This window comes from Callionymus lyra, chromosome 8 (assembly GCF_982586985.1).
Source record: "Callionymus lyra chromosome 8, fCalLyr1.hap1.1, whole genome shotgun sequence".
Lineage (NCBI taxonomy): Eukaryota > Metazoa > Chordata > Actinopteri > Syngnathiformes > Callionymidae > Callionymus > Callionymus lyra.
Genome location: NC_141825.1, coordinates 28,117,197 through 28,130,108, shown reverse-complemented (window position 1 = coordinate 28,130,108; position 12,912 = coordinate 28,117,197). Strand labels below are relative to the sequence as shown.

General features: G+C 44.1%; 1 protein-coding gene across 2 annotated transcripts; it reads left to right on the top strand.

Annotated features, from left to right (window-relative positions):
* The first annotated feature begins 7,245 nt into the window (after positions 1–7,245).
* LOC148074494 (uncharacterized) lies at positions 7,246–11,300 on the top strand. Of its 2 annotated transcripts, XM_087798235.1 has the most exons (3): positions 7,246–7,401; positions 7,585–8,897; positions 9,465–11,300. In XM_087798235.1, exons 2-3 carry the CDS (start codon positions 7,585–7,587, stop codon positions 10,795–10,797), a joined length of 2,646 nt encoding a protein of 881 aa, XP_087654361.1. In that variant the 5' UTR covers positions 7,246–7,401; the 3' UTR covers positions 10,798–11,300. The 2 variants fall into 2 exon arrangements, with proteins under 2 accessions (XP_087654361.1, XP_087654360.1); XM_087798234.1 differs by having other exon boundaries at positions 7,585–11,300.
* Positions 11,301–12,912: the final 1,612 nt, after the last annotated feature.

Below are 12,912 nucleotides of genomic sequence, written 5' to 3'. Positions count from 1 at the left end.
TAAAGTGTCCTGAATATGAATCAAATAAACGCATAGAAAAAATGTACTTAATCAGCTTTTACATCAATGTAATTTATGTATTTAGACCAACTAGGTGAAATTTGATGTTCTCTCACGGCACACTAGTGTGTCACGGTCAGTTAATTATGTATATCGAAACGACTTTGTCACAGTGATGCCAGAAAAAAAAGGTTTATTTGTTTATTCTTCATCAGAGTAAAAGTAACAATCGATATCAAATCCACGAGTAAATAATGTTGGTTTTACAAGTTATAATATGACATCTCCAGCTCCTCTGAAGGTACCGCGAGCTGTTGTCTACTCCGGCTCGCACAGAGTGTTGCTGCGACGACGACAACACACATCGTCGTGACCACAACAGTGAGCAGCACATACCTCACTAGATGGTGAACGACCTCTAGCTCTCTGAGCATCACGAGGGTCTTAGATAAGAACACGCAGCGCATGTCTTTCTCCATCACGCACCAGAATTCTCCGCCGTCCTCCAGAGCCACGTCGGTGATGAGCAGACTCGTGCCCGAGAGACAGATGTTGTTGTGTTGTAAATACTTGATGGCGTACCAGATGCTTCCTCCGGTTCTGTTGGACCTCATGAGCCACAGAACCTCAACGGGCGGCTTTATGTCGCCGCAACGTAGAGTCACGTTTTCACCCGTAGCGAAGGTCACGATGGACGGCGCTTCAGACTCAGGACACACGTACAGCAGGTAAAACTCATCCCTGACCGCACACACGTAGTTTCCCATGTGGTCCGACGTCAGCGATGGAAGCGTCATCGTGTAGTTGTGAGTCAGTTTTTGATGATCCTTCACTGAGTTACTCATCCACCACACGTGGGTCTGGTTTTCACTGACATCAGAACAGTTGAGCTCCAGACTTTCTCCCACGGAGCGAAGAATAATCTCATCGAGAACAACAACGCTGTAACCAGACAGTACGTCACAGCTCTGAGGCTTCTTATCCAGACAGTAGTAGAAGAGATTCAGCAAATGTTTGTTGACTGTGACGAGAAGAGACGAGTTCTTCTTCACTAGCTGGAGACTTTGGGATGAAAATGTTTCATCATCTGTTGAAGCTAATTCCCAGTTTCTTGTCCTGTAGTTCCTGTATTCACGGAACCACTGGGAACTCTGCTTCGGACTTGAACCTTCACAAGTCAGCTCCACTGTTTGTCCTTTCAACAAGAATCTTTTCTTTTCCTTCACGACCTGCTGGGAACAGACGAGGAGAGTGAAGTTCCTCTCGTGCGTCACGTTGTTCTGGGTCCAGCACTTCTCTTGGAACTGACCTGAGTGTGAGACCCCCAGAGAGTAGATCTCATATGTGGAGTCTGGATACAGTCTGTCCAGAGTCTCTGTCCACAGACTCTCGTTCTTCTCAACGGACCATCTCGAGATCGAGCAGAAGTCCGCCGTGGTGTCCAGGATGAAGTTGTGAGACGAGCCTATTCTCTGGATGGTTTCAGCGTGGACGGTGTTGGAGAGGAGAGCGACCAGCAGCAGGAGCACCAGAGCCATGTCTTCGTCCGTGTGAGAGAACTCAGTCTTAGCGAGCTGTTCAGTCTTAATCTCAGAACCATCTTCTCACCCATGTTTATCAGCAGGAAGCTGAAAGAATTTACTTTTAGAACTGTTGCTGTGAATTCAGCCAGAGAGAGAAACATGCTGCGGTGAATCGAGGACATGAGAAGACAGACGAACTAAACAGTAATATTCAGTCCAACAGAAGTAAAACTGCAGGACGAGACACAATTATAAAAGGTCAATCATGTGGAAATATACAGTGGTATGAAAAAGTTTGGTCACCCCTGTACATGCCTAATTTTGTTGAAATAATTCTTGCACACTTTCTGTAAATCATATAAACTTTATTTCACTTCTCAAATATCACTGTGTTTGTCTCTATAACATATATTTAACTGGAAGTTTTGATCCAAACAACCAATGGTTTATAAAATCATGAAAATGTACAGAGGTGACCAAACTTTTTCATACCACTGTACAAGACTTCCTCTAGAGTTGTGTGAGTACATCAGGTCTTTCATGTCACGACTTTAATCCTTGTGTTATCTCAGGGTCAAGGTGACCCGGAGGCCTGAAAACAAATGTGTTTGTGGTATCCCTCGTGTCGTCTCCGGGACAAAGACAACGACCGCCGCCACTGCATATGTATTTCTGGCCTCCGGGTCACCTTGACCCTGCGATGACACAAGGGTTAAGCAGATGTGAAGCAAGATTTGTTCGTAAAACCGACTTTAATCATAAACCAACTGTTGATTTTTTTAATAACTAACGTTCTTCCTTTTTTAAAGCAGCAGTTCCAGACGAGTTGAGCGGTTACTGCACTCTGAACTCACACAGATTTAAACACTTTAAAGTGACAACAAACCCCACTAAATCACAATGATGGATCTTCTGTCTAATAATGAGGAACAAAGAGGTTTATATTTTCTGTGTGTGTCAGTTTGATTCACACAAAAAATAGAACAATGCTGAATATTTTGACGCTAATGTTGCAATTCATCTAAATCATCTATAAATTGTAAATTATCTATCGTTGAATTCAGGGGAAAAAAAGATGAACTGTAGTTACAGAGCTGTGTCCACTAGATGGATACAAAGATCGTAAAGTTACACTTCTCTGAGAAAAGCACTGGATTAGTAGTTACCATGTTAGACCTGCAGAGGGCGATGCTCGTCCATAAACGTAGACTTTCAAAAAACATGAATTAAAAATGACGGAGAAAAGGAACGACTTAAAAATAGAATTTAAAAAACGTATTTTCTTCCTTAAATTCCGACAAATCTAATTACTTGTTTCATTGTAAATGGAATTGAATATTTAGTGAACCACTTATTTCAGGGAAAAAGACTGAATAAATGGAATAATATTTTTAAAGGATAAATTAATAGGATGCTATGCACGTTTATGTGTAAACATATCGGTATTAAGTGAGTAAATATTTATTCAAAACATGTTCTTTGTATTGATCAGTATTATCTTTCCTGTTGTTGACCCTGTGTATCCTCTTATCCTCGCATTAAAACATTCAATTTCTTTTAATTAAGATTTTTATATTCGGCCTAACATTTTATTTAATTTACCAAGATTAAAAAAACAAAATACAAATGTGAAGTGTTGTTAGAAGTATTTTAAGTTAAATGAGGAAATTAGAGATAGGTGCCAGGAATTCAAAATTCAGACGACACAGAGAGAACCACCTATAAATTATGAGGTAAATGAATTACTTGAATATGAATGCTCTGCGAGTGGAAGACGCGAGTTGGATCCACAGGAAGGAAGAGTAGGAAACACAACAGTCAATTGTAAAACCACATGGGTAATATCATGGTTCCAGCGTTCAAACATGATGTCAGCACTTGCAGCATCATTTTTAGAAACCCCTGTATGGTATGAGAATCCCACGAAATTAGACCAGAGTTGTGAAAAAATAACAATGACTAATCCGATGCCATTATTCATGGTAACACAAACTCAACAGATTGCGGACAACTATTGGATGTGTGGAGATAACATTTTGCTCAACGCGTTGCCACCTTACTGGGTGGGATTATGCGCACTGGTTCGACTCAAAGTGGAGGCAAGAGTTGTGTATGGTGGAATAAACAATGCATTTAAAATAACTGGCCAAATAGATACTTTAACACGACAGAAAAGGGAAGTTGATGAGAACACACTTCCAGAAACATATATGAAATGGGCGGAATCACCACAGGGTGTTCCACAAGAATTAAAAGCACAAGACGAGACAAGAGCAGGGCTCCAGTCGATAATACCGTGGGTCCAGATTAATAAAAACGTCGATTGGATTAACTACATCTACTACAATGTACAGAGATATACTAACTTCACACATTGATTTAATCAATTTGATCAATTTAATCAAAATTAAATTGATCAAAGAGAAAATCTCTCCCCCTTTGTTTGAAACCCCTACTGTCTCTGAGCCCCTCTCCTCCTCTTGGTCTTCCTTCACTGCTGTATCTTTGGGTGATATTTCGGCACTAGTGAACAAGATGAAACCCTCCTCTTGCTCAGATGACGTCCTTTCTTGTAGGCTTTTTATCAAAGTATTTGATGTAATTGTCCCCTGGGTTACCAATATGGTGAACCTCTCCCTTTCCACAGGGGTTTTTCCCAATGCATTTAAACATGCCATTGTGGAGCCTCTGCTCAAAAAACCAGGCTTAGACCAAACTGACCTCAGTAATTTCAGGCCTATTTCTAAGCTCCCTTTCTTGTCCAAGATCTTGGAGAAGGTGGTGTCTGAGCAGCTGTTCCTGGATCAGAGTGACATCCATGAGAAGTTTCAGTCTGGCTACCGTAAACATCACTCTACGGAGACAGCTTTATTGAAAGTGTCCAGTGACATCATGATGTCGGCTGACTCTGGTAAATTCACTGTTCTGGTTCTCTTGGATCTGTCCTCAGCCTTTGACACAGTTGATCACCAGATCCTGCTGAGAAGACTGAGGGATGAAGTGGGACTGTCTGGGTCTGTGTTAGAATGGTTCTCATCTTACCTTTCTGGGCGCAGTTTTAGTGTATCTGCCAATCAAATGAGGTCTGAATCGGCAGATCTGTTGTGTGGAGTCCCTCAAGGTTCTGTTCTGGGTCCTTTATTGTTTTTGCTGTACTTGATTCCCCTCGGTAAAATCATTCAGAGATTTCCAGATGTTTCTTATCACATTTTTGCTGATGACATCCAGCTCTACTGCTCTTTTGATCCAACTGAGCCAGAGGCTGAACGGCTTAGTCAATTGTTTGCTAGAAATCAAACAATGAGTGAAAACACTCTACAGCTAAATGTGGACAAAACTGAAACACTGGTGATTGCTCCTGATGATAAGATTCCAGGGTTGAGTCAGTACTTGGGTGACTTAGGTCAGTCTGTCAAACTGAGCCTGAGAAACCTGGGTGTTGTATTTGATAAAGACATGTCTCTTGTTCGACACTGAAGAAAACTGACCAGAAACTGTTTCCTAACTGAGAAAAATCTCTAAACTTAGGAAAATGTTGTCGGAACATGATCTGGAGCTTGTAATCCATGCGTTTGTTTCTTCTCGTCTGGACTATTGCAACAGTTTGTTTTCATGTCTTAACAAGAAGGATGTGTCTCGTCTGCAGTTGATTCAGAACTCTGCAGCGAGAATTCTGACCCACTCTAGTAGAAGAACTCACATTTCTCTGATCCTTAAAACTCTTCACTGGCTTCCAGTTTCTTTCAGGATCAACTTTAAAATTCTGGTTCTTACTTTCAGATCTATTCATGGTCAGGCTCCTCCTTACATCACTGATCTGATCCAGCCTTACACCCCAGCTCGGGCTCTGAGGTCTGTGGATCAGAATCTACTTATGGTTCCACGCACACGGCTCAGGACCAGAGGAGAGAAATCTTTTCAGGCTGTTGCTCCTAAGCTTTGGAACGATCTTCTCTCTCTTTGCTCTTGATGATCTACTGACTCCTTTAAGAAACTTCTTAAGACGTTTCTATTTGTTCAGGCTTTTCCTTGAATTTCTCGAACTCCTGTGTTGTTCTCAGTATTATCTTGATATTTAAAGTATGTACTTTTTTTGAGTATTGTTTTGATTGTTTGTGACCCTGGTCTCGAAAAGCGCTATATAAATAAATATTACTTACTTACTTACTTACTTACATGAGGCACTGAAATTACTTGGCAAACAATTACATGAGACTAGCATTATGACAAGACAGAACAGAGAAGTTTTGGATTGGATTCTAGCAGAAAAGGGATGAGTTTGTCAAATGTTTGGGGAACAGTGTTGCACAAACATTCCAAATAACACCAGGAGGTGCATTTTCAGTAGCCATGACAAAGATTAAAAACTTAAAAGAGGAATTAAAGAAGAATGCAGGCGCAAATAATTGGGCCTGGGATTGATTAGAAGAGAGATTAGGCAAATGTGGAGGTTTCTTTGCTAAAGTAAGAATGACTGCAGCAATAATACTAACTGTTATTTTCTTTTTGGCTTGTTGTTTCGCACCCATGATGAGGAGGCTGTTGTTAAGAAACATTGGCAAACGGGTGGACGTCGTGACTGGGGCTCGACATGCGAGGATGATGCAGATGATGACGACTGAACAACTTGCTCAAGTTATGCTGACAATGCCAGACTTGTATCCCATCCCGGATTACATGGAGGACATTGATAATGACCATGCCGGAGACGACGACGATGATGAGTGAATATAATAGTGATTGATGATACTGTGTTTGTATTAAAAAAAAAAGAAAAAAAAGGGTGGAGTATACACCCGCTATGAAAATTGTGACATTATGAAAGTATTCCTGAAAACTGTGACATTATGAAACTGATATTGATTGTGTATTATTTGAACTATGAAATGACAAGTATATGTTCCTGTGTTTTTGAAGATTCATGTTTATGTTCATTATTCCTTGTATTATATGTGCCTGAAGTTATTAAATTGAATTTCAAGTGTTCATTCAAGTGTTTCATCAAGTATTTGAAAAACTATTACAAGGTATGTTTAAATTGAATATGCTAAAGCATGAGCTAACTGCTAATCATTTTCTTGTTCAGTCGTACATCACGGAATTAACTTTTTGTCTTTGGCACTTCCGAAAGTGACCTACTAAACTTTCCTGCGACGGTACTAACGTCCTACAGGGTATACACGCATTTCAAGGTAATCCACAAAACTACTCAAAGCTAGTCTTCAAACATACACACATTTAAGGTTACAACCTACAGACAGTTACTCTCGGTCATATAGCTTATACATAATCTAAGACCAATAAAAACATTATCAGTCGTGTTAGATGAAACTAACAACGGGTGGATATGTTGTGGCGTAAAGGGTTATTGGTCCAAGATCACTGACATCATCCTAATAACTTTTCCAGCTACTGGAGAAACCAGAAATACACACACACATGTGAGAGACAAACATCTTATATAATGAGATTGGGAAACATCTTGTGAAATCACCTTGGCCGAGTGTCCAGGCATCGTCATGCCGAGGAGGTCCGGAAGGCGGACCCCACTGTGCACTGTATAAAGTCAATGTGTGCTATGTAACTTTGATGATGTTCGGATTCTAAGCTTGTACGGATTGCTTGTGAATTATCTGCTGGGCTTCGACCCACAGTTAATAAAATCCATCATCCCGTTGACCTGGTCTGGGTTCACTCATTTCCAGTCGACAACCTCTGGTTCTTCCTTCAATAAAACCACTTCATGCATTTGTCAAAGTCAGCGAGATCCTGCACGAAGGTCGCGTGAAAGAAGAGAAATCTCGCTTCCTGTGAACTTTATTTTTACTGGAATATAAACTTGGACTGAGACTGAAGGGCAAGAGAAGTTTGTTTTCAGGTAAGAAAAACACATTTGCAAAAAGATGACGTTGATGTCATTTTAGTTGATTTAAACTGCATTAATGTGCGATGAAAGTTGCTGGAATGACCTTGTTTGTCGAGGAGGAATTGATTTTAGAGAAGCTGGACCTGCCTGGAATGTAATGAAACCATAATAAATTATTGACTTTGATTCTTGTAGATGCAGAAAATGGCAGCAAGGCTCCTGCAGCTTCTTGCCTTGTGGACGACCGCGGTCGGCGTCGCGCAGGCATGTCCGGAGCAGTGCACCTGTCAGGATAAATTCTCCCATCAGTTCGCCGACTGCGCTTACAAAGACCTGCTGGTGGTCCCCGTGGGTCTGCCCTCCAACGTGACCACCATCAGCCTCTCGGCCAACAAGATCAAATTACTAAGGAGCAAAAGCTTCGTCAACGTCCTGCAGGTCAGCTCCCTGTGGCTGGCGCACAATGAGATCGTGACCATAGAACAGGGCACCCTGGCCCCCCTGGTGCAGCTGAAGAACCTGGACATCAGCCACAACAAGATCGTTCACTTCCCCTGGGAGGATCTCCGCAACCTCTCGGCCCTGCAGCTCCTGAAGATAAACCACAACGAGATGGTGAACCTGCCCAAAGACGCCTTCGCTTCCCTCGGAGATCTCAGGTCCCTGCGGATCAACAACAACAAGTTCACCACCATCGTTGAGGGAACGTTCCAAGCTCTCACCGCCATGTCCCACCTCCAGATCTCCAACAACCCCTTCTCGTGCTCCTGCAGCCTGGAGTGGCTCAGGGACTGGATCACGTCCACCAAGATCGCCGTCGCCGACACTAACCTCATGGTCTGCGACGCGCCGGAGCACCTGAAGGATACCCTGGTCACCAAAATCCCCGTCCTGGAGTGCCAGGCCCCGTCCGTGACCATAACCTACGACCCTGACCTCAGAGAGGCCGAGGTCTACGAGGGAACAAAGGTCGTATGTCCGGAGCAGTGCACCTGTCAGGATAAATTCTCCCATCAGTTCGCCGACTGCGCTTACAAAGACCTGCTGGTGGTCCCCGTGGGTCTTCCCTCCAACGTGACCACCATCAGCCTCTCGGCCAACAAGATCAAATTACTGAGGAGCAAAAGCTTCGTCAACATCCTGCAGGTCAGTTCCCTGTGGCTGGCGCACAATGAGATTGTGACCATAGAACAGGGGACCCTGGCCCCCCTGGTGCAGCTGAAGAACCTGGACATCAGCCACAACAAGATCGTTCACTTCCCCTGGGAGGATCTCCGCAACCTCTCGGCCCTGCAGCTCCTGAGGATAAACCACAACGAGATGGTGAACCTGCCAAAGGACGCCTTCGCTTCCCTCGGAGATCTCAGGTCCTTGCGGATCAACAACAACAAGTTCACCACCATCGTTGAAGGAACGTTCCAAGCTCTCACCGCCATGTTCTACCTCCAGATCTCCAACAACCCCTTCTCGTGCTCCTGCAGCCTGGAGTGGCTCAGGGACTGGATCACGTCCACCAAGATCGCCGTCGCCGACACTAACCTCATGGTCTGCGACGCGCCGGAGCACCTGAAGGGCACCCTGGTCACCAAAATCCAAATCCTGGAGTGCCAGGCCCAGTCCGTGTCCATAACCTACGACCCTGACCTCAGAGAGGCCGAGGTCTACGAGGGAACAAAGGTCGTATGTCCGGAGCAGTGCACCTGTCAGGATAAATTCTCCCATCAGTTCGCCGACTGCGCTTACAAAGACCTGCTGGTGGTCCCCGTGGGTCTGCCCTCCAACGTGACCACCATCAGCCTCTCGGCCAACAAGATCAAATTACTGAGGAGCAAAAGCTTCGTCAACGTCCTGCAGGTCAGCTCCCTGTGGCTGGCGCACAATGAGATTGTGACCATAGAACGGGGCACCCTGGCCCCCCTGGTGCAGCTGAAGAACCTGGACATCAGCCACAACAAGATCATTCACTTCCCCTGGGAGGATCTCCGCAACCTCTCGGCCCTGCAGCTCCTGAAGATAAACCACAATGAGATGGTGAACCTGCCCAAGGACGCCTTCGCTTCCCTCGGAGTTCTCAGGTCCCTGCGGATCAACAACAACAAGTTCACCACCATCGTTGAGGGAACGTTCCAAGCTCTCACCGACATGACCCACCTCCAGATCTTCAACAACCCCTTCTCGTGCTCCTGCAGCCTGGAGTGGCTCAGGGACTGGATCACGTCCACCAAGATCGCCGTCGCCGACACTAACCTCATGGTCTGCGACGCGCCGGAGCACCTGAAAGGCACCCTGGTCACCAAAATCCCCATCCTGGAGTGCCAGGCCCAGTCCGTGACCATAACCTACGACCCTGACCTCAGAGAGGCCGAGGTCTACGAGGGAACAAAGGTCGTATGTCCGGAGCAGTGCACCTGTCAGGATAAATTCTCCCATCAGTTCGCCGACTGCGCTTACAAAGACCTGCTGGTGGTCCCTGTGGGTCTGCCCTCCAACGTGACCACCATCAGCCTCTCGGCCAACAAGATCAAATTACTGAGGAGCAAAAGCTTCGTCAACGTCCTGCAGGTCAGCTCCCTGTGGCTGGCGCACAATGAGATCGTGACCATAGAACGGGGGACCCTGGCCCCCCTGGTGCAGCTGAAGAGCCTGGACATCAGCCACAACAAGATCGTTCACTTCCCCTGGGAGGATCTCCGCAACCTCTCGGCCCTGCAGCTCCTGAAGATAAACCACAATGAGATGGTGAACCTGCCCAAGGACGCCTTCGCTTCCCTCGGAGATCTCAGGTCCCTGCGGATCAACAACAACAAGTTCACCACCATCGTTCAGGGAACGTTCCAAGCTCTCACCGACATGACCCACCTCCAGATCTCCAACAACCCCTTCTCGTGCTCCTGCAGCCTGGAGTGGCTCAGGGACTGGATCACGTCCACCAAGATCGCCTTCGCCGACACTAACCTCATGGTCTGCGACGCGCCGGAGCACCTGAAGGGCACCCTGGTCACCAAAATCCCCGTCCTGGAGTGCCAGGCCCCGGCCGTGACAATAACCTACGACCCTGACCTCAGAGAGGCCGAGGTCTACGAGGGAACAAAGGTCGTTTTAAACTGCGAGGCGGTGGGGAGCCCGGAGCCACAGGTCCGGTGGGAGGTCATCGCAGGGAACCAGAACTTTCTGTTCCCGCTGCCGACGAGCAGGGATAACACCGACACCCCCATCAATGACAAGACGACCAACAATCGGTTCCTCATCTTTCAAAATGGCAGCCTCGTCATCCCTCGTGTCACCAAGAAGGAGGACGGGAACTACAGCTGCTCGGCCGTCAACGACGTGGGGAAGGCGGAGAGCGTCGTCAGACTCGCCTTGTCCGGAGCCAGAAAACAAGGGGGCTCTTCAGGGGAGTCCATATAGTTGTATATAAATACAATTAAATCCTTGAACACTTTTCTAAGAGTTTGTAGATGAAGAATACATCATCATAATACATACATAATCATCACTAATGTATCAGTTGTACTGGATTGTTTTCACATGTTTGCTCTTGCAAATGCACTTTACCTTTTTTAACGAAGCAATACTGTCTTACTTCAACCTCCTATTTATTCTCGCAGTTAAGTATAACAATCTGCTTTATTAAGCAATGAAACAGTACCAAACAAAATTCAATGTTTTATGTCGTCGAGAGTCATCGTGATTTAAACGTGGAAACTTCTGTTCAACACACACGCCCTGTTTCCTCCAGTTGTTGCATGTTTGCTCAAACTCCGGACACACAGCGGGCGTCGCCTGTTATTTTCCCCAAAATGATCAAAAAAGAACTTGGTGTCCCCTGCTGGTGTAGTGGTAGACTACATTACCCACAATGCCTTGCATTATAGTACTTCCTGTGCTGAATAAAGGCTGCTTGGATCTGAGTCTACTGAGAGTTATGATACCTGTTTTGACTTGAGTGAGATCTAGGACTGGTTAAGTTGTTAGATACTCAGATAAAGTAATAATGGTAAATATTGTATTTTTAGTTTCATAGAAGTAAATGAATGAAAAACATGTTGCTGTTATCTCCTAACAGCATCTGGTGGAAGGAAATCTTTTTTTCCAAGTGTATCCATTCGATAGATGTTTGAAGCACACTTTGTTCATCCAACCATGAAGAGTGAGGCGAAGTTAAGATGTTACTGAGAAAACAGTCCGTGTGGTGAAAGAGAGAATGACGGCTGGTGGAAGCAGTTTAGTGTAAGTAAGTGTGAGGTTTATAGTGTTTTACTTTAAATCATGTAGACTTCCTAATGTTTATTATTGTTAAAAGAAACATGTTTAGAAAAGGTAAAAAGAAATATAACTAATTTCTTTCTTCTTGTTATTACATGAAATATATTGTATATATATACTGTATATATATATATTATATATTATTATATTATATACAGTATATATATTATGTATTATGTCTACATAACAACAAAGAAAATCTTATTTTACAAGAGAAATAAAGAACAATCAATTCACATTTTAACAGCAATGAATTAAAAAGATAAAACACAGTTGAAGTCCAGAAATGAAAATAGAAAATAGAGACATTTCATCATGTAAAGAGTTCAAAAGGTCAAACAACATTTGATGTAATAAAATAAAGGCTGGTCAGGCTGAGGTTGACAGAGATCCAGTGGCGGATTGGCCCATAGAGGGCGCTGTGGCGCTGACATCCCATCGACCTGTAGTTGAAAAATATTCATGAAAAGTGATGTTTCCGTAAGTAAGTTAGTAAAGTAAAGGTTATTTGTAAAGATGTTTGTAGACCAGGGTCACAAAGAACTTTACGATCAAACAATACACAGTTAATATATATACTTTTAAAGATCAACATAAGACAAACACAGGAGAGGTGGTTTCTATGATAGTTCTTCTGGAATCTTCTGGATGTAGGTGCAGAGCTGGGTGAGCAGAGAGACTGATGCTGGGGCGTAACAGATCGGATGTGTCCTGGGTGGTGTCGAGTGGAAAGGTTGGTGAGGCTCTGGAGAGCAAGTGAGAGACGACGTTCTGTCTTCAGGTTGTTAACTTCTGTTGTAGGCCTGCAGTCCATCGGTAGAGTCAGTAAGTAAGTCATTTGTATTTATATAGCGCTTTTCCACACCAGGGTCACAAAGCGCTTAAACAATCAAAACAAGTATATACTTTAAAGATCAAGATAAAACTGAGAACAACACAGGAGTTCCAGAAAATCAAGGAAAAGCCTGAACAAATAAAAACGTCTTAAGATGTTTCTTGAAGGAGTCAGTAGATCATCAAACACAGAGATGTTTCTTGAAGGAGTCAGTAGATCATCAAACACAGATGTTTCTTAAAGGAGTCAGTAGATCATCAAACACACATGTTTCTTGAAGGAGTCAGTAGATCATCAAACACAGATGTTTCTTGAAGGAGTCAGTAGATCATCAAACACAGATGTTTCTTGAAGGAGTCAGTAGATCATCAAACACACATGTTTCTTGAAGGAGTCAGTAGATCATCACACACAGATGTTTC